Source organism: Emys orbicularis, chromosome 18 (genome assembly GCF_028017835.1).
Source record: "Emys orbicularis isolate rEmyOrb1 chromosome 18, rEmyOrb1.hap1, whole genome shotgun sequence".
In the NCBI taxonomy this organism is placed as follows: Eukaryota; Metazoa; Chordata; order Testudines; family Emydidae; genus Emys; species Emys orbicularis.
This window is the reverse complement of record NC_088700.1, coordinates 24,358,066-24,381,934: the sequence shown is the minus strand read 5'-3', so window position 1 is coordinate 24,381,934 and position 23,869 is coordinate 24,358,066. Positions and strand designations below refer to the sequence as shown.

Below are 23,869 nucleotides of genomic sequence, written 5' to 3'. Positions count from 1 at the left end.
CAGCAGCATGGAAGCATATCCTCTGGAATGGTGGCTAAAACATGAAGGGGCATATGATTGTTTAGCATATCTGGCACATAAATACCTTGCAATGCCAGCTACAAAAGTCCCATGCAAGTGCCTATTCTCACTTTCTGGTGACATTGTAGATAAGAAGTGGGCAGCATTATCTCCCGTAAAAGTAAACAAACTTGTTAGTCTTAGCGATTGGCTGAACAAGAAGTAGTACTGAGTGGACTTGTAGGCTCTGAAGTTTTACATTGTTTTGTTTTTGTGTGCAGTTATGTAACAAAAAAAACCTACATTTGTAAGTTGCACTCTCAGGACAAAGAGATTGCACAACAGTACTCGTATGAGGTGAATTGAAAAATACTATTTCTTTTGTTTATCATTTTTACAGGGCAAATATTTGTAATAAAAAATAATATACACTTTGATTTCAATTACAACACAAAATACAATATATATGAAAATGTAGAAAAACATCCAAAATATTTAATAAATTTCAATTAGTATTCTATTGTTTGTGTGATTAAAACTGCAATTAATCGTGATTAATTTTTTTAATCGTGATTAATTTTTTTGAGTTAATCGCGTGAGTTAACTGCGATTAATCAACAGCCCTAATATATATGTCTTTGGAATTGTGTGGGTAGAAGGCCTAGTAAACAAAGGCAAAGAACCGATAGATAGATAGATAGATATATCCCAACGGTTTCTCTGCAGCAGGAGGGCTCCAGGCCTCCTTTGCTTTCTCTGAGGCTGGGGTTCTGGAGTTCAGTAATGTGGCAGTTGCAGACAGAGAAGGCACTGCAGCCTCTGCATGGCCATGGACTCTCACTGTACGCAACCATGGCAGAACAAGCTTTCATTTCCCCTCGGAATGAACAGGAGAGGCCAAAGGTCATGGGAGGTTCAGGATCTCAGCAGAGCCTAGTGCTGAAGCTGAGTGGCCGAGCTCAGTGTGTGGCTGGAGCTGGGTGGCGAATGCCCCAGTCTCATTGTTTGGGCACAAATCCAACATGCTTTTCGGATGCTAAACACATCCCAGTCGGTGGGGCTGCAGCCATGTGGGGAAAGGCACTTTATAAATGTCCCTCTGCCCAGCACTCAGCCTGGACAGGCAATTCCCCAATTGCCGAGGCCTCTCATCCCATCCTGAACCTCCTGGGTGTTTGTTCCCACTTGCACCCCAGACACTGGCCCTGGAAGGAATCTCTGGAGGTGGCATCATCTATATCACTTTGTCTCCTTGCCCCTAGGGTGACATTCGCGTGGACACCAGTGACACTTACGACAAGCTGCAGTTCTGTGAGACAAAGCTGCTGCACTTGACAAAGGTCATGACCCACCTTCCATCCTACAACTTCAGCAGGGAGGAGAACAATGAGGTGTGCTATTCGTCCCTGGCAGGCTTGGGGTCCTTCCCCTGAGAGGCTGGGCCCAGGCAGCAGGACAGCTGCATTGCTACTGAAGTCCACAGGCAGCAGGTCTCCTCTCTCTAAAGCCTGGAGGAGGTCCCAGAACACAGTCGTGCTGATGGGCTGGAGATACCCAAACTTTGCCCAGCCAAAGGGGCTGCACTGGTAACTTGCCAGGAGCTCCCAGGCACATTGCAGCTGCCCTCATCTTTCACTTGTTTCATGTGTGTATAAGTCTCTGCCAAGCAGCATCTGAGCACTGTGCAGTAAAAATAGTGCAAATCAGGGAACTCAAGAAGCAATATCTAGCAACCAGAGACTCCGTGTCCCAGCCATGTGATCCCATTGTGATCCCAGCAGCCTCCAGAGTTTAGTGGTGCTTTACACCCAGGTTAGCTGACCATCCTGGGCTATAGGCTAAAGCTAGTCACACTGAGTACATGCCTCATGCCTTGGATGGGCTTGTACTCCAGTGGCTAGCCTCACCCACTGCTTGCACCTCCGCGGCTATGCTCCATGTTTAGCATGCTAGCTTGATCAGAGCTCACATGGGTATGTCTCCTTGAGCTGGAAAATTACCTCGTCTTCTTCTGCTGGAAATGTAGACATACCCTGTGTCCATTGCCCCCCTCCCCACCTATGCAATATTTAACCTGAAGTGTTTTTTTACAGACCTATGTGAAAGTTAGGAATTTCCTGGAGGAAAGTACAAGGAATGAGCGTCAGAACCTGAAGATTTCTTTTGAGGATGAAGAAGATGCTGTTAGAGGTATGAAGATCTTGGAATTGGGAGAGCACTGAGGACCTGTAGTTAGAATGGAGATCTCAGCCAGCTGCTGGGGAAAGCTTTCAGCAACATTCGCAACAGCCTCTCCATCCTCTGTAACTTCAGGGTCCCATCAACTGCATTCCACTGAAGGATCAGACATGGACCCCCATTGGCTAACACAAAATTGGTGCTGGTCTAGAAATCTGCAGTTGCCAGTCACTCCTGTGGCTCACAGAGTTTGTGTGTGAGGAACCACATCCCTCCCTTTAAGGCCAAGGGTTCTCACTACAGTCTAGGGGATTTCAGGATGGTAGGAGAGTAAGAAATGGACAAATCTTATGGGCTACTCCTCTGAACCCTCCATCAGCAACCTCCAGTCAAGGGTAAATATCTCTCACCTTTTATCTATGTACATCCTCGCCATCAAAAACGAGGAGTCAGGCTTCCAAAGGCATCAGATTGGCTTAAACCTCATAGATTCATAGATTCTAGGACTGGAAGGGACCTCGAGAGGTCATTGAGTCCAGTCCCCTGCCCGCATGGCAGGACCAAATACTGTCTAGACCATCCCTGATAGACATTTATCTAACCTACTCTTAAATATCTCCAGAGATGGAGATTCCACAACCTCCCTAGGCAATTTATTCCAGTGTTTAACCACCCTGACAGTTAGGAACTTTTTCCTAATGTCCAACCTAGACCACCCTTGCTGCAGTTTAAGCCCATTGCTTCTTGTTCTATCCTTAGAGGCTAAGGTGAACAAGTTTTCTCCCTCCTCCTTATGACACCCTTTTAGATACCTGAAAACTGCTATCATGTCCCCTCTCAGTCTTCTCTTTTCCAAACTAAACAAACCCAATTCTTTCAGCCTTCCTTCATAGGTCATGTTCTCAAGACCTTTAATCATTCTTGTTGCTCTTCTCTGGACCCTTTCCAATTTCTCCACATCTTTCTTGAAATGCGGTGCCCAGAACTGGACACAATACTCCAGCTGAGGCCTAACCAGAGCAGAGTAGAGCGGAAGAATGACTTCTCGTGTCTTGCTCACAACACACATGTTAATACATCCCAGAATCATGTTTGCTTTTTTTGCAACAGCATCACACTGTTGACTCATATTTAGCTTGTGGTCCACTATAAACCCTAGATCCCTTTCTGCCGTACTCCTTGCTAGACAGTCTCTTCCCATTCTGTATGTGTGAAACTGATTTTTTCTTCCTAAGTGGAGCACTTTGCATTTGTCTTTGTTAAACTTCATCCTGTTTAACTCAGACCATTTCTCCAATTTGTCCAGATCATTTTGAATTATGACCCTGTCCTCCAAAGCACTTGCAATCCCTCCCAGTTTGGTATCATCCGCAAACTTCATAAGCGTACTTTCTATGCCAATATCTAAGTCGTTGATGAAGATATTGAACAGAGCCGGTCCCAAAACAGACCCCTGCGGAACCCCACTCGTTATGCCTTTCCAGCAGGATTGGGAACCATTAATAACAACTCTCTGAGTACGGTTATCCAGCCAGTCATGCACCCACCTTATAGTAGCCCCATCTAAATTGTATTTGCCTAGTTTATCGATAAGAATATCATGCGAGACCGTATCAAATGCCTTACTAAAGTCTAGGTATACCACATCCACAGCTTCTCCCTTATCCACAAGACTCGTTATCCTAGCAAAGAAAGCTATCAGATTGGTTTGACATGATTTGTTCTTTACAAATCCATGCTGGCTGTTCCCTATCACCTTACCACCTTCCAAGTGTTTGCAGATGATTTCCTTAATTACTTGCTCCATTATCTTCCCTGGCACAGAAGTTAAACTAACTGGTCTGTAGTTTCCTGGCTTGTTTTTATTTCCCTTTTTATAGATGGGCACTATATTTGCCCTTTTCCAGTCTTCTGGAATCTCTCCCATGATTTTCCAAAGATAATAGCTACAGGCTCAGATACCTCCTCTATTAGCTCCTTGAGTATTCTAGGATGCATTTCATCAGGCCCTGGTGATTTGCAGGCATCTAACTTTTCTAAGTGATTTTTAACTTGTTCTTTTTTTATTTTATCTGCTAAACCTACCCCCTTCCCATTAGCATTCACTATGTTAGGCATTCCTTCAGACTTCTCGGTGAAGACCGAAACAAAGAAGTCATTAAGCATCTCTGCCATTTCCAAGTTTCCTGTTACTGTTTCTCCCTCTTCACTAAGCAGTGGGCCTACCCTGTCTTTGGTTTTCCTCTTGCTTCTAATGTATTGATAAAAAGTCTTCTTGTTTCCCTTTATTCCCATAGCTAGTTTGAGCTCATTTTGTGCCTTTGCCTTTCTAATCTTGCCCCTGCATTCCTGTGTTGTTTGCCTATATTCATCCTTTGTAATCTGTCCTAGTTTCCTTTTTTTATATGACTCCTTTTTATTTTTTAGATCATGCAAGATCTCGTGGTTAAGCCAAGGTGGTCTTTTGCCACATTTTCTATCTTTCCTAAGTGGAATATTATCTTTCTATATTTCCAGTGGAATAGCTTGCTTTTGGGCCCTTAATAGTGTCCCTTTGAAAAACTGCCAACTCTCCTCAGTTGTTTTTCCCCTCAGTCTTGATTCCCATGGGACCTTACCTATCAGCTCTCTGAGCTTACCAAAATCTGCCTTCCTGAAATCCATTGTCTCTATTTTGCTGTTCTCCCTTCTACCCTTCCTTAGAATTGCAAACTCTATGATTTCATGATCACTTTCACCCAAGCTGCCTTCTACTTTCAAATTCTCAACGAGTTCCTCCCTATTTGTTAAAATCAAGTCTAGAACAGCTTCCCCCCTAGTAGCTTTTTCAACCTTCTGAAATAAAAAGTTGTCTGCAATGCAGTCCAAGAATTTGTTGGATAGTCTGTGCCCCGCTGTGTTATTTTCCCAACATATATCCGGATAGTTGAAGTCCCCCATCACCACCAAATCTTGGGCTTTGGATGATTTTGTTAGTTGTTTAAAAAAAGCCTCATCCACCTCTTCCACCTGGTTAGGTGGCCTGTAGTAGACTCCTAGCATGACATCACCCTTGTTTTTTACCCCTTTTAGCCTAACCCAGAGACTCTCAACACTTCCATCTCCTATGTCCATCTCTACCTCAGTCCAAGTGTGTACATTTTTAATATATAAGGCAACACCTCCTCCCTTTCCCCCCGTCTATCCTTCCTGAGCAAGCTGTACCCATCCACACCAACATTCCAATCATGTCTCATGCAATTTTAAAGACTAATTCATGTTGAGGTCTGTTTATTCACCTTCTGCTGTTGGAACCTCAAGTTTTTTTAGCTTTATTCTGCAACTACTACAGCTAGAAACTTAGGTTTCTTTTAAATGAAAGCTGAGATTCACATGGCTCCAGGAGCTGGAGCGTTATAGAAAACATCATATGAAGTGAGAAATAGCAACACTGCAATTATTTTAGTGATCTGAGTCCTGACAACTCAGAGTCTGAGGCACTGGGAATGGGAATGTAGCTTGCAATGAATGTACTGGCAACTGCACTCTGCTGGATAGCACCAGATTTCTTCAAGCAGATGTGACTGTGCTGCCCACTGCCGGCTTGAGGCCTACAAAGATGCTATAAGCCCTAATACTAGTGACCTCTGCTGGGGATTTAGCCCCCAGGTGTTACAGCTGAAAAGCAGCAGCAGCTCCAGTGCCACGTGCTTTCCCAGCCTGCTTCACTCGGCTTTGTTCTTACATAAGAACATAAGAAAGGCCGTACTGGGTCAGACCAAAGGTCCATCTAGCCCAGTATCTGTCTACCGACAGTGGCCAATGCCAGGTGCCCCAGAGGGAGTGAACCTAACAGGCAATGATCAAGTGATCTCTCTCCTGCCATCCATCTCCATCCTCTGACGAACAGAGGCTAGGGACACCATTCTTACCCATCCTGGCTAATAGCCATTTATGGACTTAGCCACCATGAATTTATCCAGTCCCCTTTTAAACATTGTTATAGTCCTAGCCTTCACAACCTCCTCAGGTAAGGAGTTCCACAAGTTGACTGTGCGCTGCGTGAAGAAGAACTTCCTTTTATTTGTTTTAAACCTGCTGCCTATTAATTTCTTTTGGTGACCCCTAGTTCTTGTATTATGGGAATAAGTAAATAACTTTTCCTTATCCACTTTCTCAACATCACTCATGATTTTATATACCTCTATCATGTCCCCCCTTAGTCTTCTCTTTTCCAAACTGAAGAGTCCTAGCCTCTTTAATCTTTCCTCATATGGGACCCTCTCTAAACCCTTAATCATTTTAGTTGCTCTTTTCTGAACCTTTTCTAGTGCTAGAATATCTTTTTTCAGGTGAGGAGACCACATCTGTACACAGTATTCGAGATGTGGGCGAACCATGGATTTATATAAGGGCAATAATATATTCTCAGTCTTATTCTCTATCCCCTTTTTAATGATTCCTAACATCCTGTTTGCTTTTTTGACCGCCTCTGCACACTGCGTGGACATCTTTAGAGAACTATCCACGATGACGCCAAGATCTTTTTCCTGACTCGTTGTAGCTAAATTAGCCCCCATCATGTTGTATGTATAGTTGGGGTTATTTTTTCCAATGTGCATTACTTTACATTTATCCACATTAAATTTCATTTGCCATTTTGTTGCCCAATCATTTAGTTTTGTGAGATCTTTTTGAAGTTCTTCACAATCTGCTTTGGTCTTGCGTTCTTTTGCAGATGCCTTTGATTTTGCTGACATTGACCACAGCTACGTGCCCAACCGGGACGAGATCAAAAAGCAGGGTGTGCGCCTGATTGAAACCATGACCAAGGCTGCCAAGAAGAAGCAGCGAGGAGGCCGGAAAGGCGCCTAAGGTCCAGTGCCACCATATCACACCAAAAGCAACTTTATTTCAGACTCAATAAAGCACTTCACTTTCCTAGGCTGGCCTCGTGCTGCCCAGGCCCACTCAGCGCCATGAGAAGCTGTCGTAGGGCACCACGGCCAGGCTGGTGAGGGCCCAATCCTGTCAGGTGCTCACCTTTGAAATGCAAAAAAAAAAAAAAAGCCCCCTCCACAAGGCAAGCCCACCGCAACCCCAACTCCCACCCACAAGGGAATTCCGCAACCCTGCTCCTTTCAACAGCCAGTTATAGTATCTAGAGAGAGAACCCAGAGAGATAAGACTGATAACACTGCATGTGACTCAAGCCCTCTCTCACACAGCCAAGCAGTGCACTGGCGTCCTCGTGGGCAGACAGCTGCTGTGTTTGCGACAGTTTTGAGCTGTTGTCACTTAAACTGTGGAAGTGGGAACACTGCAGCATCGTTAGCTGGACACAAACTTTTAGCATGAGCTAGCCCAATGTACTGGGATAATATTGCAAATCTTTAGACCCACTTTAAAAAACCCCCAGTAGATTCACTTATTTTTCTGACAACTGGAAAATCCATAAAAAACACCAGGCAGGCCAGTCAGATACTGGCCAGGGGTGGTAATCCCAGGGCTGAGCGCCTGCACCTCCAGGGGCCTCGGCCCTCATGCCCGGCCCCCTCGCCCTGCGCGAGCCCGAGCCCAGCCCCCGGGCGCCGCTACCACCTGGGGAATGGGGCCGAGCCACGCGGCGGGGGCGGGGCTGAGTGGGCAGAGCAGGGCAGGATGGCGGGGAGGGGCGGGGTGCTGAGTCGGGACAAGGCTGAGTGGGCGGGGCGGGCTCGGGAGCAGGTGTGAGTGAGTTTCACTCTCTTGTCCCGCGCGCGGTTCCGTAGCTGCGCTTTCTGCGTGCGTCCCTCTCTCCTTAAAGCGAAAGGACCAAGATGGCGGCGGCGCGGGGGGTTGAGCGGTATCTCTCACCTCAGCGGCCGGCGGCACTTGCGAGGGCCTGGCGGGGCTGAGCCCGACCCACAGGAGCCTAGGCAGCGTCGAGACCCGGACACGCCGCTCTCTGCCCCGGGCCCGGGCGATGCCGCGTTAACCTCCCCGCCCGCTCGGTCTGTGCGGGGGCAGCCCCGCAGGGGGGCAGGCTCTGGGAGTGCCGCCGGGGCGCGTTCCTCCCCCTGGGGCACAGCGCTGTGTCTGCTTAGGCTCGTCAGCACCCCCGATGGCCGCCTAAACCGGCCCCCGCCCGTGCGCTGCCCTGCCCGGGGCTGCTGCTGAGCTCCGCCGGGCGGCGCGTTCCCTACGCGCTGGGAGAGGGTCGTGCCCCTGGGAAGGCGGGGGACGAGGAAGATGTTCTCGGCCCTGAAGAAACTCGTGGGCTCGGACCAGGCTCCCGTCCGCGATAAGAACATCCCCGCAGGGCTGCAGTCTATGAACCAGGCTCTGCAGAGGAGGTTTGCCAAGGGAGTCCAGTATAACAGTGAGTAGGCGCTTGAAAGTTTCGGGGTGCAGAAATACAAGCGTGGGGAATAACCTCTCGGGCTGCAAACGTCCATGCCCTGAGCGCTGTATCATTCCTGCTGTTGTGTGTAGAGGAATGAAACTGTAACCATATGATACTAGCCCTTTGTTTTGTGTGCTGTTGCTCTCACAAACTGTCCCCGGAACAGTTTGTGGCATTAAATAGTTCCACTGTATGTGGGAGATGGAGTGATAGGAAAGGGAGAGAGACCTCTAGTTGAAAGACAGAAAACTCAAATCTTTAATGCTTGTTTTGAAAACTTCCTGTTTTAGGGGCTGGGTGGTTCTGAATGCCTACATCCCCCACACCTCTGCCGATTTCATTGACAGTTATAGGAGCACACCATTTCCCAAGATTAGTCCATTAAGATGCTAGGAAAATTATTCCTCTCCTCCTCCCCCCCCCCCCCCGATATTTGGATGGCCTTTGCTACATCCCAGGAAAATAGTACTTTCCCATCAGGTGTTAATGGCTGTTTGTTATTAAGTGAATATTGTGGAATTTTGCCATGGTAAAGGTTAGTGAAAGGGCCAAACCTGAGTGGTGCTGCAATGCAGTGCAGCAGGTCACAATGCCTGGAGCAGAGAGCCAGGTCCAGCCCCATGGGACAGGGACTGCTGCTGTGGGGGTGAGAGTGGAACAGGCTCGGTCTCCAATGCCTAGAGTAGGGAGCTGGGCCCAGCCTTGTGGGACAGGAGCCACCACTATGCAGGCTCCCTCTCCAGTCTCTTCCTCTCCACATCAGGCCTGCAGCCCACCTAACCCTTCCCATGACCCAGTGGTGGGTTGAGACCCACTTTTGGGAAACGCTGACATCAGGTGATAGCTCTGAAAATAGACACACACCAGCACAGTGAGTATGGATGGATACAGCTCATCTGTATGGATCTGTGTAGGTAGTGAAGTCAGAGTGCAGAAGGCTTGAGAGGAGATCAGCAGTGTGGAATAATGTGTCTGATTTGTAAATGTTGGACTTGAATAGTTTTCTATGCATGTGTGTGCAGCTGATGTCAGCTGTGTAGTGAGGCTAGCGTTAGAAATGTAGAAAGGCTGGTCAGCAGTGCTTTTGAGGGTGTGTATGTGTGTTTCTTTGTTATACTAGAGGAAGCATTTGGTTCATATCTCTTAAGTATACTAAGAATAGTGTGTAATTTAGAATGTGTAGAAATTGTGTGGAGCTATATCTATTTTTAATATTAATACAGCTGGGTCAAAAATGCAAACACTAAAGCCACCAAGCATAGTCCCATTTTGATTCCTTAGCAAGTACATCCATTTTAACTTTGTCACATTGCTAAAAACCTGTGGAAGGGTTTTGTTTGGTGCCTTGACTTGACTTGTGTTCTGATAGCTTCAGTTCTATCATCAATATTAAAAACAGCATTCTGTCACTGCCTTGGGGGAAGCTTTCCAATTGCCATAGTAACTCTTCTCTCAGTGTTGCTGTTATATAATATTTACAGAAGAGACAGGCCAGCTTGTGAAAGGGTTTTGGAGGTGGTCCACTAAGACACGCATGGTGTATTTATTTTTGAATGCCATGCATGTGTGACCCTTCGAGGTTGGACAGGTCTTGGCATGAGGAGTTATAACTAAGGCTACCTGTGACTTCCAGACATTCTGTGCTTCAGCCTCAGGGGCTGCAGGACTCTGGAGCTGGCAGCCAGCGGGGCCCTGGCAGGGTTCCAGTGACAGGCGACGGGGGCCCCTTGCAGGGTTCCAGTGACAGGTGACAGACTCCTGAGGGGGGTCTCAGGATTCCGGCAACAGCCTCGTGTGGGGTGGGGGGCTGGGGAGGGTGATCCGTTTTCTCTTTGGGCAATATGGTCACCCTGCAGCTCCCAGCCACCATGGGCGGAGGGGAGCTCCCCCTGCAGCTTCCAGCTGCGGTGGGCAGAGGGGGAACCCCACAGCTCCCAGCCACCATGGAGCTGCAGCAGTAAAAGTCAGACAGGTCACGGCTTCCATGAATTTTTGTTTATTGCCCGTGACATGTCCGTGACTTTTACTAAAAACAACCATGACACAATCTTAGCCTTAGTTATATCATGAGTTGGATATGGGATAGTGAGGGATGTCCGGCAGAAAGGGTGTCACTGTGGGGAAGACAAGGCTGTAGCTCTTACTGTATTTCACCAATACTCCTTTGTAAGTTTAAAAAAAAAAAATGAAATTCAAGGGGAAAAATGAAAATGCTTTTCATAGCCATTGTATACAAATAAATGTCATACCTTTAACCCCCTTTTTCCCTACATTTGCACAAATCCAAATTTAGGGTTCGCTGTCATGGCTGTTACAAAAATGGTCACTCACTTTTTTGATGATCCATGCAAAACATGAAACTGAAATCTGTTTCCTTACCACACGTTTATTTAGCTCATACACTGACTTGTTGAAGGATTGCTTGTAAGAGCTATAGCTAATGGACTGGCAGCCAGGAATTCCTACCTTCTAAATCTGGCTCTGATACGGATTTGTGTGGTTTTGGGTGAGTCATTTCACCTCTTTGTGCCAGTTTCTGTATCTGTGTAGTATATTTAAGAAAAGAAGAAGTGGAAGAAAACCCTCAGGTGGATAGTTTAACTATATTAAGTGCTGAGTGTTATGCTAATGAATTCTGGACAGCTGGCATCAGTTATAGGAAAAAATGCATTGAAGCACTTTGTTGAGGGAACCCCATCCAGTCCCTGCCAAATAATATAGACCTTTCAAACAGAAGCGAAGAGGTTGGCCTGCTTGTAGGGTATGATTTCGGAAAAGGGCAAGGCCTAATAGCAGCCGCCACTAGTATTCAATGGAGAATCATATTTCAAAATATATTTTCATACTTGTATCTTAATATATGTGTGTTTTCACGTACTCCTCATCCCCACTGTGCCTTGTGGACATACCACCATACTTGGCTTTTTAGTATCCGAGAAGAAAATAAGCTATAAGCACTGCCAAACTACAAACTGAAAGTTTACATAAGGTGGTGATAGGCTGGGAGAGGAAGAAATGAATGAATGTGGCTGACGGCCTTTCTGGGATTATATGTCTGAGGATTCCCTTGAAACTACCCACTGATGGTAACTGATCAGAGCAAAAGATGTGAGGTAGTTTGAAAGATCCAGCTGTCATATTCTCTTTCTTGCCTGGAGATGGGAGCCCGCTGTGCTACCTTTCTCAAACTGTTTGACAGAGCAGGCATGTCACAAAACAGAAGGAAGTCTGTGTGTTCCTTTCAGATGGCTTTGGACATAAATCAGTATAATACTGACAAACACGTGTGTAGACACTGCCTAAAAATCACCCACTAGTAGGAAATATTGAGGCCAGTGGTTCTGGAAAATCAAATATTCTACCAGTCTTCTGCTTTTCTCCCCTTGAAAGTAGAAAAATGTTCTCATGGATATATTGTATCCTTTTATGAAGTTTTAAAACCTGATTTTCTTTATTGTTATAGATTATTATTTGCTGTATTGTAGCAACTATGAACACACCTCAGTTTAACATTCTGGAGGAGCAAGGACAGAGTTGAGAGTCAGGAACTCCTGATGTCTAATTGTAGTTAGCCACAGACTCAATCTGTGGCCTTGGGCCATTGCCTCTTCCTCAGTTTCTCTATCTTTAATAATGAGTGGAATCTATCCACCTTTTGTAGAGGATGTTAATTATGTGGATAAAAAGTGTACTATATACTAAATGACTTGTTACTTTCTTTCCTCGCATTTTTCTGTCCCCCACAAATAACTTCTGATGTTGGTTACACAAACCTGTGGGTGTTGCTTTAATTTAAACCACTATTTACTATCAAATTAAAGCTGCAAGCCTACCGTTATCATAAGTGGTAATACCTATGTGTACCTTATTGATGCTCCTCATTTCAAATTTAGGAGTATCCAAAGGGCTGTTGGCCGGGGACAATCAGGTAATCATGAGTGGGCTTGTAGTGAGTGTTGAGTTACTGGTGATGCTGTATGTCATTCTTTTTTAATGATATCCAGGACCTTATCGGAGTTACGTATATGCAGCAGTGGCAAGAGTGTTTGGCATATGATAAATGAAGTAAGAGAGTAGCCTTGGCATATTAAATTTTAAAAACCTACCCTATAACAAGGAGGGTGTGACTGTAATTAAAAAACAAACAAAGGCAGTGTTAAATTCACCCTATTGTTACTTGAGTGGTTATTTTGAGTGTCTTGACACAAGTTGCATAGCATAAGAATGACCATACTGGGTCAGACCAATAGTCCATCTAGCCCAGTATCCTGTCTTCTGACAGTAGCCAAGGCCAGGTACTTTAGAGGGAATGAATAGAACAGGGCAGTTTTTCAGTGATCCCTCCCCTACTGTTACAAGCAGTAGGAACCACAAAAGAGATAGGAATGGAGTGGTTGCCCTTACCTTAAAATATCTTGCATTTGCTGGTTAACAAAAAGGGGTCCTCCTCAACTTAGTGGAGGTTTCAAATGTAGGTTTTTATGTGTTGTTTAAAATGGTTCAGCAGACCTGACTTCTAAGCCTTTGGAACTAAACTTTTTCTGTTTTAACACACAGCTGAAGAGTTAACCCAAACCCAGCAGTATAGTTCAAGAGAAGCAGAAATTGATACAAATTATAAGCAATTAAACCGACCAATGTAATTACCTTTTTCAAACTGAGGAATGCGTGAACAGCATAAATGGTGAAAGATGCATCTGACTTCTAAGTCTCATTTCCTTTTAATAACCTAAGCTGTAATTTAATAATGGACATAGATTTTTAAAGGACTCTCCAGGGGAGGCAGTCTGATCCTGGCGTAGCTCTGAGACAGCAGACCTGGGCTCCTATTCCAGCCCGACTGCTGACTTGCTGCATGATTTAAGGAAAATAGGTTCATTTTTTTTAAGTAAGTATTCACCTTTCTGTATCAGAGGGGGAGCCGTGTTAGTCTGAATCTGTAAAAAGCAACAGAGGGTCCTGTGGCACCTTTAAGACTAACAGAAGTATTGGGAGCATAAGCTTTCGTGGGTAAGAACCTCACTTCTTCACTTGCATCTGAAGAAGTGAGGTTCTTACCCACGAAAGCTTATGCTCCCAATACTTCTGTTAGTCTTAAAGGTGCCACAGGACCCTCTGTTGCTTTTTACACCTTTCTGTATGTATTTCTCCATCTGAAAATGGAGATAATGCTTACCTACCTCTTGAAGGATTCTGTCACATCTATAGGTACAAAACACCATAAGTACTACATATTATTTTAACCTTATTTTTGGTCTCTTAAAGTTATGTATTATATAAACATTAGTACCACTCAGCAAATAGTCCAAAAATAAGAGCAACTATCAACAACTAACATTTTTAATGGCTGCTTATATATTGTACATTACTTAAAATATTTACTGTATATACTCGTTCACAAGCCAAATATTTTTGGTAAAAAAGTGATGCATCAAAGAGCGGGGGTTGGCTTATAAACGGGTCTACCCCAAAATTTGATGATTTTAAATCTATGGAATCATTGAATTGAATTTCTAATACATTGTCGTTTGGTTTACCTGGAGCGTCTGCAGGCATGGAGCCCCTCAGCTCCCTGTATCCTTGGTTCGCCCTTCCCAGCCAATGAACTGAGGGAGCTGAGGGGCTCCATGCCTACAGACGCTCCAGGTAAACAAAACGTCCTGCCTGCAGCTTACCCTGACAGGCCGGTAGCCAAAGTTTGCCGACCCATTTATTGATGTCAATACTGCAGCCTTTTAAAGTTGCAAAGGCTTCGTTTAGTGGACTAGATCGGCTTGAAATGGACCTCAAGTCTCAAGCCAATATGAAAATATAACGTGCAGAATTGATGGAATCTCTAATAAAATTGAAATAGCCTGTTATCCCTACAGACATGCCAATCTACAGGGCTGCTTTGAAATAAACAAAGAATAATAATAATTTGACATTCCTATATAAAGCAGGTGACATTCTTATATAAAGTCCTACAAAAATCTATAACTACAATAATAATCTATTTTCATACTAGTATTTCAAATGAACAACGGTGAAATCAAAAGAAAAAGGTCTTCTTATCATGCAGCGTTCAAACTTAAAGTTGTTGAATATGCAGAAGACAGCGAACAAAGATAGCGCAAAAGCTGCTTAGAGATCTGGAAGAAAAAACGAATCTTTCCAAAGGTTTGTTATAAAATATCGAAAGGAATATGCATTTGAACTGTCACAAATAGGAAATATGGACGAAACACCAATGACATTTGATCTCCCGAGCAACAGAACGGTAACCGGTGTTGATGAAAAAACAGTTTTAATTAAAACCACTGGCCATGAAATAATCCATTTTACGGTGGTTTTATCATGTTTGGCAAATGGATCAAAGCTCCCTCCTGTTATTTTTAAAAGAAAAACCTTGCCTAAAAACATGAAATTTCCTGCTGGTGTCATCGTACGTGCACATGAAAAGGGATGGATGGATGAAAGTGGGACTGTTGAATGGCTGGAAAAAGTGTGGAATAAGAGACCAGGAGCACTTTTCAAGAAACCTGCTATGCTCGTTTGGGACATGTTCAGGGCACACAAGATGGATGAAAAATGTGGCCAAAAATATGAACACTACTTTGGCTGTAATACCTGGAGGCTTAACTTCAGTTCTACAACCACTTGATATCTGCCTGAACAAACCCTTTAAAGACAGGCTACGCAAAGTGTGGTCTGAATGGATGTGCTCAGGCATGGCGAAGTTGACAAAAGGCAGGAATCTTATGAAGCCCGAAATCAATAGAGTCTCCCAGTGGATCAAAGATGCATGGGTGTCCATTCCGTCGGAAATGGTAGAAAAATCATTTAGGAAATGCTGCATCAGCAATGCACTCAACGGGTCAGAAGATGATGCCATATTTGATGATGACACAACAGAGGCTGATGATAAGGAATCTGGCTCTGAAGACAACACTGCCGACATCTACAATGACAATGCAGGTGCAGCTGTGACGGAAGCAGAGTTTAATTCTCTGTTTGAATCAGAGACTGATTCAGACTTTGAAGGATTTTAAGACTTTTTAAAGTCTCATATTGTTCTAAGTTACTTGTTTTAAATATCCATTTACTGATTTTAAATATTGACTGTAATTTTGAAGGTGAATACGTTTGTTCAGTTATTATAACAGGTTTTTCGTTAGATTATATTAAAATAATTCTAGCAAAACTTGAGTGTTTCTTATGATGCCAGCTTTTAAAATATAGCAGGGAACGGCAAACCGCGGACACTGGGAGCTGAGGGGCTCCGTGCCTGCAGACGCTCCAAGTAAACAAAACGTCTCGACCCGCCAGCGGCTTACCCTGACTGGCCGGGAGCCAAAGTTTGCCAACCCCTGAAATATAGGGTCGGCTTATGAAAGGGTCATACAGTTTTTGCTATTTTTACCTAACCATCTTGGGGGGTCGGCTTATAAACGAACGGGCTAATGAACGAGTATATATGGTAAGTGCATTGTACAGACCTCTTGAAACCAAGCAATAGCAGTCCTCCACTTGTATCTTCGTTTTAGTTACAGTATGAACATGGGACGAAGGGCTGACTTTTGTTGTTAGGCTACTTTGGCAAAGGGATGCAGAATTTAATGCTAATCACGTGTTCCAGTTTCAGGGGTGAGAAATCACTTTAGAGCAGTCCATTTCCTGTGTCTCAAAGTGATGTGTGAAATCCTGGCCCCATCGAAGTCAGTGGCAAAACTCCCATTGACTTCAGTGTGGCCAGGATTTCATCTAATGATTTCTGATATAATCTGACCAGATGATCAAACTTAGAAAATTTGACCAATGTCTAAAAGAACAAGACCCTGATGCTGAATCATAGAAGATTGTGGTTGGAAGAGACCTCAGGAGGTCATCTAGTCCAAACCCCCTGCTCAAAGCAGGACCAACCCAAACTAAATCATCCCAGCCAAGGCTTGTCAAGCTGGGCCATAAAAACCTTTAAGGATGGCGATTCCACCACCTCCCTAGGTAATCCATTCCAGTGCTTCACCACCCTCCTAGTGAAATAGTTTTTCCTACTATCCAACCTAGACCTCCCCCATGGCAACTTGAGACCATTGCTCCTTGTTCTGTCATCTGCCACCACTGAGAACAGCCTAGTTCCATCCTCTTTGGAATCCCCCTTCAGGTAGTTGAAGGCTGCTATGAAATCACCCCCCTCTTCTCTTTTGCAGACTAAATAAGCCCAGTTCCCTCAGTCTCTCCTCATAAGTCATGTGCCCCAGCCCACTGATCATTTTCTTTGCCCTCCGCTGAACTCTCCAATTTGTCCACATCGTTTCTGTAGTGGGGGGGGCCCCAAAACTGGACACAATACTCCAGATGAGGCCTCACCAGTGCCGAATAGAGGGGAACAATCACTTCCCTCGATCTGCTGGCAGTGTTCCTACGAATGCAGCCCAATATGCCATTAGCCTGCTAGGCAACAAGCGCACACTGATGACTCATACCCAGCTTCCCATCCACTGTAATCCCCAGGTCTTTTTCTGCAGAACTGCCGCTTAGCCAGTCGGTCCCCAGCCTGTAGCAGTGCATGGGATTCTTCTGTCCTCAGATTTCTTTTGGCCCAATCTTCCAATTTGTCTAGGTCACTCTGGACCCTATCCCTACCCTCCAGTGTATCTACCTCTCCCCCCAGCTTAGTATCATCCGCGAACTTGCTGAGGGTGCAATCCATCCCATCATTCAGATCATTAATGAAGATGTTGAACAAAACCAGCCCCAGGACTGACCCCTGGGGCACTCCACTTGATACTGGCTCCCAACTAGACATTGAGTTGTTGATCACTACCCGTTGAGCCCGACGATCTAGCCAGCTTTCTATCCACCTTATAGTCCATTCATCCAATCCATACTTTTTTTTAACTTGCTGGCAAGAATACTGTGGGAGACCATATCAAAAGCTTTGCTAAATTCAAGGTATATCGCGTCCACTGCTTTCCCCATATTCACAGAGCCAGTTATCTCATCATAGAAGGCAATCAGGTTGGTCAGGCATGACTTGCCCTTGGTGAATCCATGTTGATTGTTCCTGATCACCTTCCTCTCCTCCAAGTGCTTCAAAATGGATTCCTTGAGGAACTGCTCCGTGATTTTTCCAGGGCCTGAGGTGAGGCTGACTGGACTATAGTTCCTCGGATTCTCCTTCTTCCCCTTTTTAAAGATGGGCACTATGTTTGCCTTTTTCCAGTTGTTCGGGATCTCCCCTGATTGCCATGAGTTTTCAAAGATCATGGCCAATGGCTCTGCAATCATATCAGCCAACTCCTCAGCACCCTCGGATGCATTACATCTGGCCCCATGGACTAGTACATGTCCAGCTTTTCTAAATAGTCCTTAACCTGTTCTTTCACCACTGAGGGTTGCTTACCTCCTCCCCATACTGTGCTGCCCAGTGCAGCAGTGTGGGAGCTGACCTTGTCTGTGAAGACCGAGGCAAAAAAAGCATTGAGTACTTCAGCTTTTTCCACATCATCTGTCACTAGGTTGCCTCCCCCATTCAGTAAGGGTCCCACACTTTCCCTGACCACATTCTTGTTGCTAATATACCTGTAGAAACCCTTGTTACCCTTCACATCCCTTGCTAGCTGCAACTCCAATTGGGCTTTGGCCTTCCTGATTACACCCCTGCATGCTCGAGCAATATTTTTATACTCCTCCCTAGTCATCTGTCCAAGTTTCCACTTTTTGTAAGCTTCCTTTTTGTGTTTAAGCTCACTGAAGATTTCTCTGTTAAGACAAGCTGGTCGCCTGCCATATTTGCTATTCTTTCTGCACATTCTGAAGGTGATAACAGGCTTCTAGAAATAACACCGAATACATTGCTTATCTTTGAGTTGTTAAGGTCATGTGCTGGATGAAACTGTGGCGAATCCCATTTATATTATTAGCTTTTCAGCATGATATTTTGGACACTTCTTAGAGTATGTGGTTTTTGTCTCAACACGCAGTTAGGTTCCTTGATTGAATGGCTTTCCGTATATGTATGGAGAGGGAGGGAGAGAGGAAAAAAAAAAATGAATGAATGTAGTCTCTCAATCTGCAGCTTTCTGCGTTGTAATTCCCGAGGTGTACGCACTGCCAAGCCACTTAGTGCACATAAACTGAGCAATTGTAGCGCTGTAAAAAAACAAAACCACCCCAACGAGCTTTCTGCGCCGGGGCTACTGCTCTGTGGTGCCAGTGTAGACACTGTGGTGATTACAGTGCAGCGATTGGCCTCTGTGAGGTGTCCCACAATGCCTGTTCTCGCCTCTCTGGTCATCGGTTTGAACTCTACTGCCCTGCCTTCAAGTGACCAACCGGCACCAGGCGATCTGCTTGGAGCAATGCCGAACTGCTGGACCTCATTAGCATTTGGGGAGAGAAGGCTGTCCAGTCCCAACTGCGCTCCAGAATTATGATACCTATGGACAGATTTCACGATGCATGACAGAAAGGGGCCATGACCGGGACACATTGCAGTGCAGAGTCAAAATGAAGGAGCTGCGGAACACCTACCACAAGACACAGGAGGCAAACCGCTGCTCCAGTGCTGCGTCCACGAGCTGCCAGTTCTACTCGGCGGGGACCCCACATCCACTGTGAAGGCCACTGTGGATACTTCGTTGGGTTGTGTGCCAGTCGAGAGTGGATGAAGCCAGGAGGAGGAAATCTTGGATGAGGATGTGAAGCGGGACCCAGAGGCAGAGGATGACTCGGAGGCCAGAGATGCATGCAGCCAGGAGCTCTTTTCTACCCTGGAGGAGGCTAGCCAGGCACAGCTGTTGGAGATTGGTGAAGCGCAAACAGGAGAGGAGGCCCCGGTAAGTGGATGTGATTTTTGGGAATCACTGAAGCGAGTTGTTGGGGGCAGGAGGGTTGCAGAAAACTGGCTTGTATCCCACTGCATGCCTAGTCTGAGCGGCAGAACAGGCTGTTGATTGGCTCCCTCACTTCACGGGACTCTCCCTCGGAGATCTCCAGGAAACTCTCATGGAGATAATGGGCAATCCACTGCCACAGGTTCTTCGGCAGAGCTGCTTTGTTTCTTGCCCCATTAATGGTAACTTTCCCGTGCCACTGCCGTCACGGGGGGGGGACCATTGCTGCCCACAGGCGAGCCGCGTAGGGACCAGGGTGGAAGCTGCAGTCTTGGAGAAGACCCTCTCTTGATTCCCTGCTCACCCTCAGCAGCGAGACATCTTCCATAATGATCACATCTTCTGGAAAGTGTGGGGACAGGAATGATTATCAGCCTTCCTCTTCCCCCCCCCTCACCCCCGCCCCAGTGCTGGCTCTCCCCAAGAGCCACATGCCCAGTGTACAACAGGGTCCAGGAAGAGTGATTTACCCTGTCCATGTGGTTACTCACCATTTTGGTGGCTCATGTGTGCTTGCCTGCGGTTAGCCAGTTAGTGACAGGGGTGAGAGTACTGGCTGTGTTTTTAAAGCACTGAATCGTTGTTGTCTGTGTTGCAAACAATACTGCTTCTGTAAAAATGTTGCGTTTAAACTTCACAAAGATGACCTTGGGATCCCAGCCTCCCTCTTTGTTGTTGGCGGCTGAACGGCTGCACAGAATTAGAAAGCGGCCAAGAAGAACTAAGGACTTTCTGTGTGATGTTATGATGCATTCTGCTGCCGAGGAACTGAAGGAGTGGCAGGACAGACATGCTTCAGGCGGTACTAGCTCTTAAACTGAGCAGCTCTGTGCCTGCCCTCCCCTGCAGCCGCTGTCGCAAAACTCTTTCCCATGCGCTCCCCAGACACTGCCAACACACATTTATCAATCTCCTGGCTCCAGTCTCCACCTGCAGCATTCCACTCCTCCCTCCTCACAGTTCAGCACTGTGGACTCCCACTACCCACTGCACTCAACACCCATTCCTCTGCAGTTTGGCCCTGCTGAAGTACAGAACCTGCTGCATTGTACTCCAAAGGAGAAGGTTGGATATGATCCCTGGACATACACAAATCTCTATCCGTCCCGGTGCCCCTCCTCCTCCTGGGACCTTCCCTTCCCCCATCCCCCTCCCTGCTGATGTATTTTTTCGTTTGACTCTCCTCCGGTTGTTGTTTTTAATAAAAGAATTGTTGGTTTGAAAGCAATCTTTATTCTATTAACTGAAAGCAAAAAGAGCCCTGCAAAGCAACGTACAATTATGTTAAACCCACATTTTGCATCGTTTACACCAGTCACCTCCTAGCATTACAAGCACTGCACTCCTGAGCATAGCAACAAATATTAGTGGCTTTCAGCTTCAAATTGCTGCCTCAAGGCATCCCTAATCCTTATGGTCCTATGCTGCACCCCTCTAATAGCCCTGGTCTCTGGCTGTTCAAATTCAGCCTCCAGGTGCTGAGCCTCTGCGGTCCAGCCCTGAGTGAAGCTTTCACCCTTCCCTTCACAAATATTATGGAGCGTACCACACGTGGCTATAAGCATAGGAATATTTTCATTGGCCAGGTCCAGCTTCCCATAGAGGCAGCGCCAGCGGGCTTTTAAACGGCCAAAAGCCCACTTAACAGTCCTTCTGCACTTGCTCAGCCTGTTGAACCACTCCTTGCTGCTGTCAAGTTGCCCTGTGTATGGTTTCATAAGCCACGGCATTAAGGGGTAGGCAGGGTCTCCCAGGATCACAATGGGCATTTCGACTTCCCCTATGGTGGTCTTCTGGTTCAGGAAGAAAGTCCCTGCTTGCAGCTTCCTGAACAGGCCAGTGTTCCAAAAGAAGCATGCGTCATGCCCCTTTCCGGACCAGCCTGTATTAATGTCTGTGAAACGCCCACAGTGATCCACAAGTGCCTGGAGAACCATTGAGAAATACCCCTTGTGATTAATGTACTCGATGGCTAGGTGGTCTGGTGCCAGAATTGGAATGTGCGTGCCATCTGCAGTTAGGGAAGCCCATTTGTGCAAAGCCATCCACAATGTCACACGTTGCCCAGAATCTCGGTCTTTCAGAGTAGGATGCGATTAATGGCCCTGTTCGTCAACACAAGTCCAATGGTCCAATTTCCCACTCCGAACTGGTTAGCAACCGATCGGTTAGTAGTCTGGAGTAGCTAGCTTCCACATTGCAATCGCTATGCGCTTCTCCAACGGCAGGGCAGCTCTCATTCTCGTGTCCTTGCGCCGCAGGGCTTGGGTGAGCTCATCACACAGTCCCATAAATGTGGCTTTACTCATCCGAAAGTTCTGCAGCCACTGCTCGTCATCCCAGACATGCATCACAATGTGATCCCACCACTCAGTGCTTACTTCCCGAGCCCAAAAGTGGCGTTCCACTGTGGCAATCTAGTGTCATAGCTATTATGCGTGGCGAGATTAATGTCTCACTCCTCTTGCCTTTGTAGTTTAAAGAATAACTCCACTGCCACTCGTGACGTGTTGGTCAGAGCGAGCAGCATTCTGGTCAACACATTGGGATCCATTCCTGCAGCTCGAAGATGTAGGGCGCACAGTACTCAAACCGTTGAAAGATGGTGCCAAATGTGGATGGAAGCACAGGGATTGCTGGGATGTGAAGCAATGCATCACGGGTCATTGGGACAGGACCCAGAATGCCCCATGACGCCCTACGCCTTCCCACAAGACTTAGCAGCAGAAGAGAAAGAGGTGCTCTGCGGGATAGCTGCCCTGAGTGCACTGCTCCGAATACAGCCGCAAGTGTGAACACGCTATTGTGCAGGCAGCTGACAGTGTGAAAACACAACAGTAGTTTCCCTTCGGCGCTCTCTGAGCGGCGCTGTAACTTTTCCTGTGTAGATATGCCCTAGGTGAGAGAGGGCTCCACTACAGAAATAAGATGCACTGTTTTAATTTAAATTGGTGTTTACAGGGATATAGTTAAACCAGTGCAAATCTCTGTGGGCCCATGCTTGTTTTTAGCTTAAACCTGTTCCTAAACAATTTGTTAGATTAAAATAGGCGATGCTTTAAACCAAAGAGTGTCCACACAGCCATTTGCACCAATGTAATTCTATCAGTTTAAATTCACATCTTTGTGGCCTGGTCTACACTATGACTTTAATTTGGATTTAGCAGCGTTAAATCGAATTAACCCTGCACCCGTCCACACAACGAAGCCATTTATTTCGAAATAAAGGGCTCTTAAAATCAATTTCTGTACTCCTCCCCGACGAGCGGAGTAGCGCCAAAATCGATATTGTCATTTCGAATTAGGGTTAGTGTGGCCGCAATTCGATGGCATTGGCCTCCGGGAGCTGTCCCAGAGTGCACCATTGTGACCGCTCTGGACAGCAATCTGAACTCGCATGCACTGGCCAGGTAGACAGGAAAAGCCCCACGAACATTTGAATTTCATTTCCTGTTTGCCCAGCGTGGAGAGCACAGGTGACCACAGAGAGCTCAGCTCATCAGCACAGGTAACCATGCAGGCCGATAATCGAAAAAGAGCACCAGCATGGACCGTACGGGAGGTACTGGATCTGATCGCTATATGGGGAGAGGATTCAGTGCTAGCAGAACTTCGTTCGAAAAGACGAAATGCCAAAACTTTTGAAAAAATCTCCAAGGGCATGATGGAGAGAGGCCACAATAGGGACTCAGATCAGTGCCGCGTGAAAGTCAAGGAGCTCAGACAAGCCTATCAAAAAACAAAGGAGGCAAACGGTCGCTCCGGGTCAGAGCTGCGGACATGCCGCTTCTACGCCGAGCTCCATGCAATTCTAGGGGGGGCCGCCACCACTACCCCACCTGTGACCGTGGATTCCAGGATGGGGATAATCTCATCAGCTACACCTGAGGATTCTGCGGATGGGGAAGAGGAGGAGGAGGAGGACGAGCTTGCAGAGAGCACCCAGCACTCCGTTCTCCCCAACAGCCAGGAACTTTTTCTCAGCCTGACTGAAGTACCCTCCCAACCCTCCCAAGCCAGTATCCAAGACCATGACCCCATGGAAGGGACCTCAGGTGAGTTTACCTTTTAAAATATAAAACTTGTTTTAAAAGCAAGCGTTTTTTAATGATTACTTTGCCCTGAGGACTTGGGATGCATTCGCGGCCAGTACAGCTACTGGAAAAGTCTGTTAACGTGTCTGGGGATGGAGCGGAAATCCTCCAGGGACATCTCCATGAAGCTCTCCTGGAGGTACTCCAAAAGCCTTGCCACAAGGTTTCTGGGCAGTGCAGCCTTATTCCATCCTCCATGGTAGGACACTTGACCACGCCATGCTTGCAGCAAGTAATCTGGTATCATTGCATGACAAAGCCTGGCAGCGTATGGTCCCGATGTTTGCTGGCATTCAAGCAACATCCGTTCTTTCCTGAGGATTACACAGCGAGATAGAGTGATATCGCTCATGGTA

The 23,869-nt window shown here is 46.2% G+C and overlaps 2 protein-coding genes across 2 annotated transcripts in view; both read left to right on the top strand.

The window, feature by feature from the left end:
• CCDC183 (coiled-coil domain containing 183) overlaps nt 1-7,032 on the top strand; it is a 34,915-nt gene extending 27,883 nt beyond the window's left edge. Inside the window, exons 12-14 of the mRNA XM_065418969.1 lie at nt 1,263-1,391; nt 2,094-2,190; nt 6,896-7,032. Of these exons, the coding sequence (XP_065275041.1) occupies nt 1,263-1,391; nt 2,094-2,190; nt 6,896-7,032 (363 nt within the window). The remainder of the gene's footprint in view (nt 1-1,262; nt 1,392-2,093; nt 2,191-6,895) is intronic.
• A 1,345-nt stretch (nt 7,033-8,377) lies between these two features.
• Nucleotides 8,378-23,869, top strand: part of RABL6 (RAB, member RAS oncogene family like 6) — a 136,596-nt gene continuing 121,104 nt past the window's right edge. Inside the window, exon 1 of the mRNA XM_065418713.1 lies at nt 8,378-8,518. Coding sequence (XP_065274785.1) covers nt 8,389-8,518 — 130 coding nt within the window. The 5' untranslated portion in view covers nt 8,378-8,388. The remainder of the gene's footprint in view (nt 8,519-23,869) is intronic.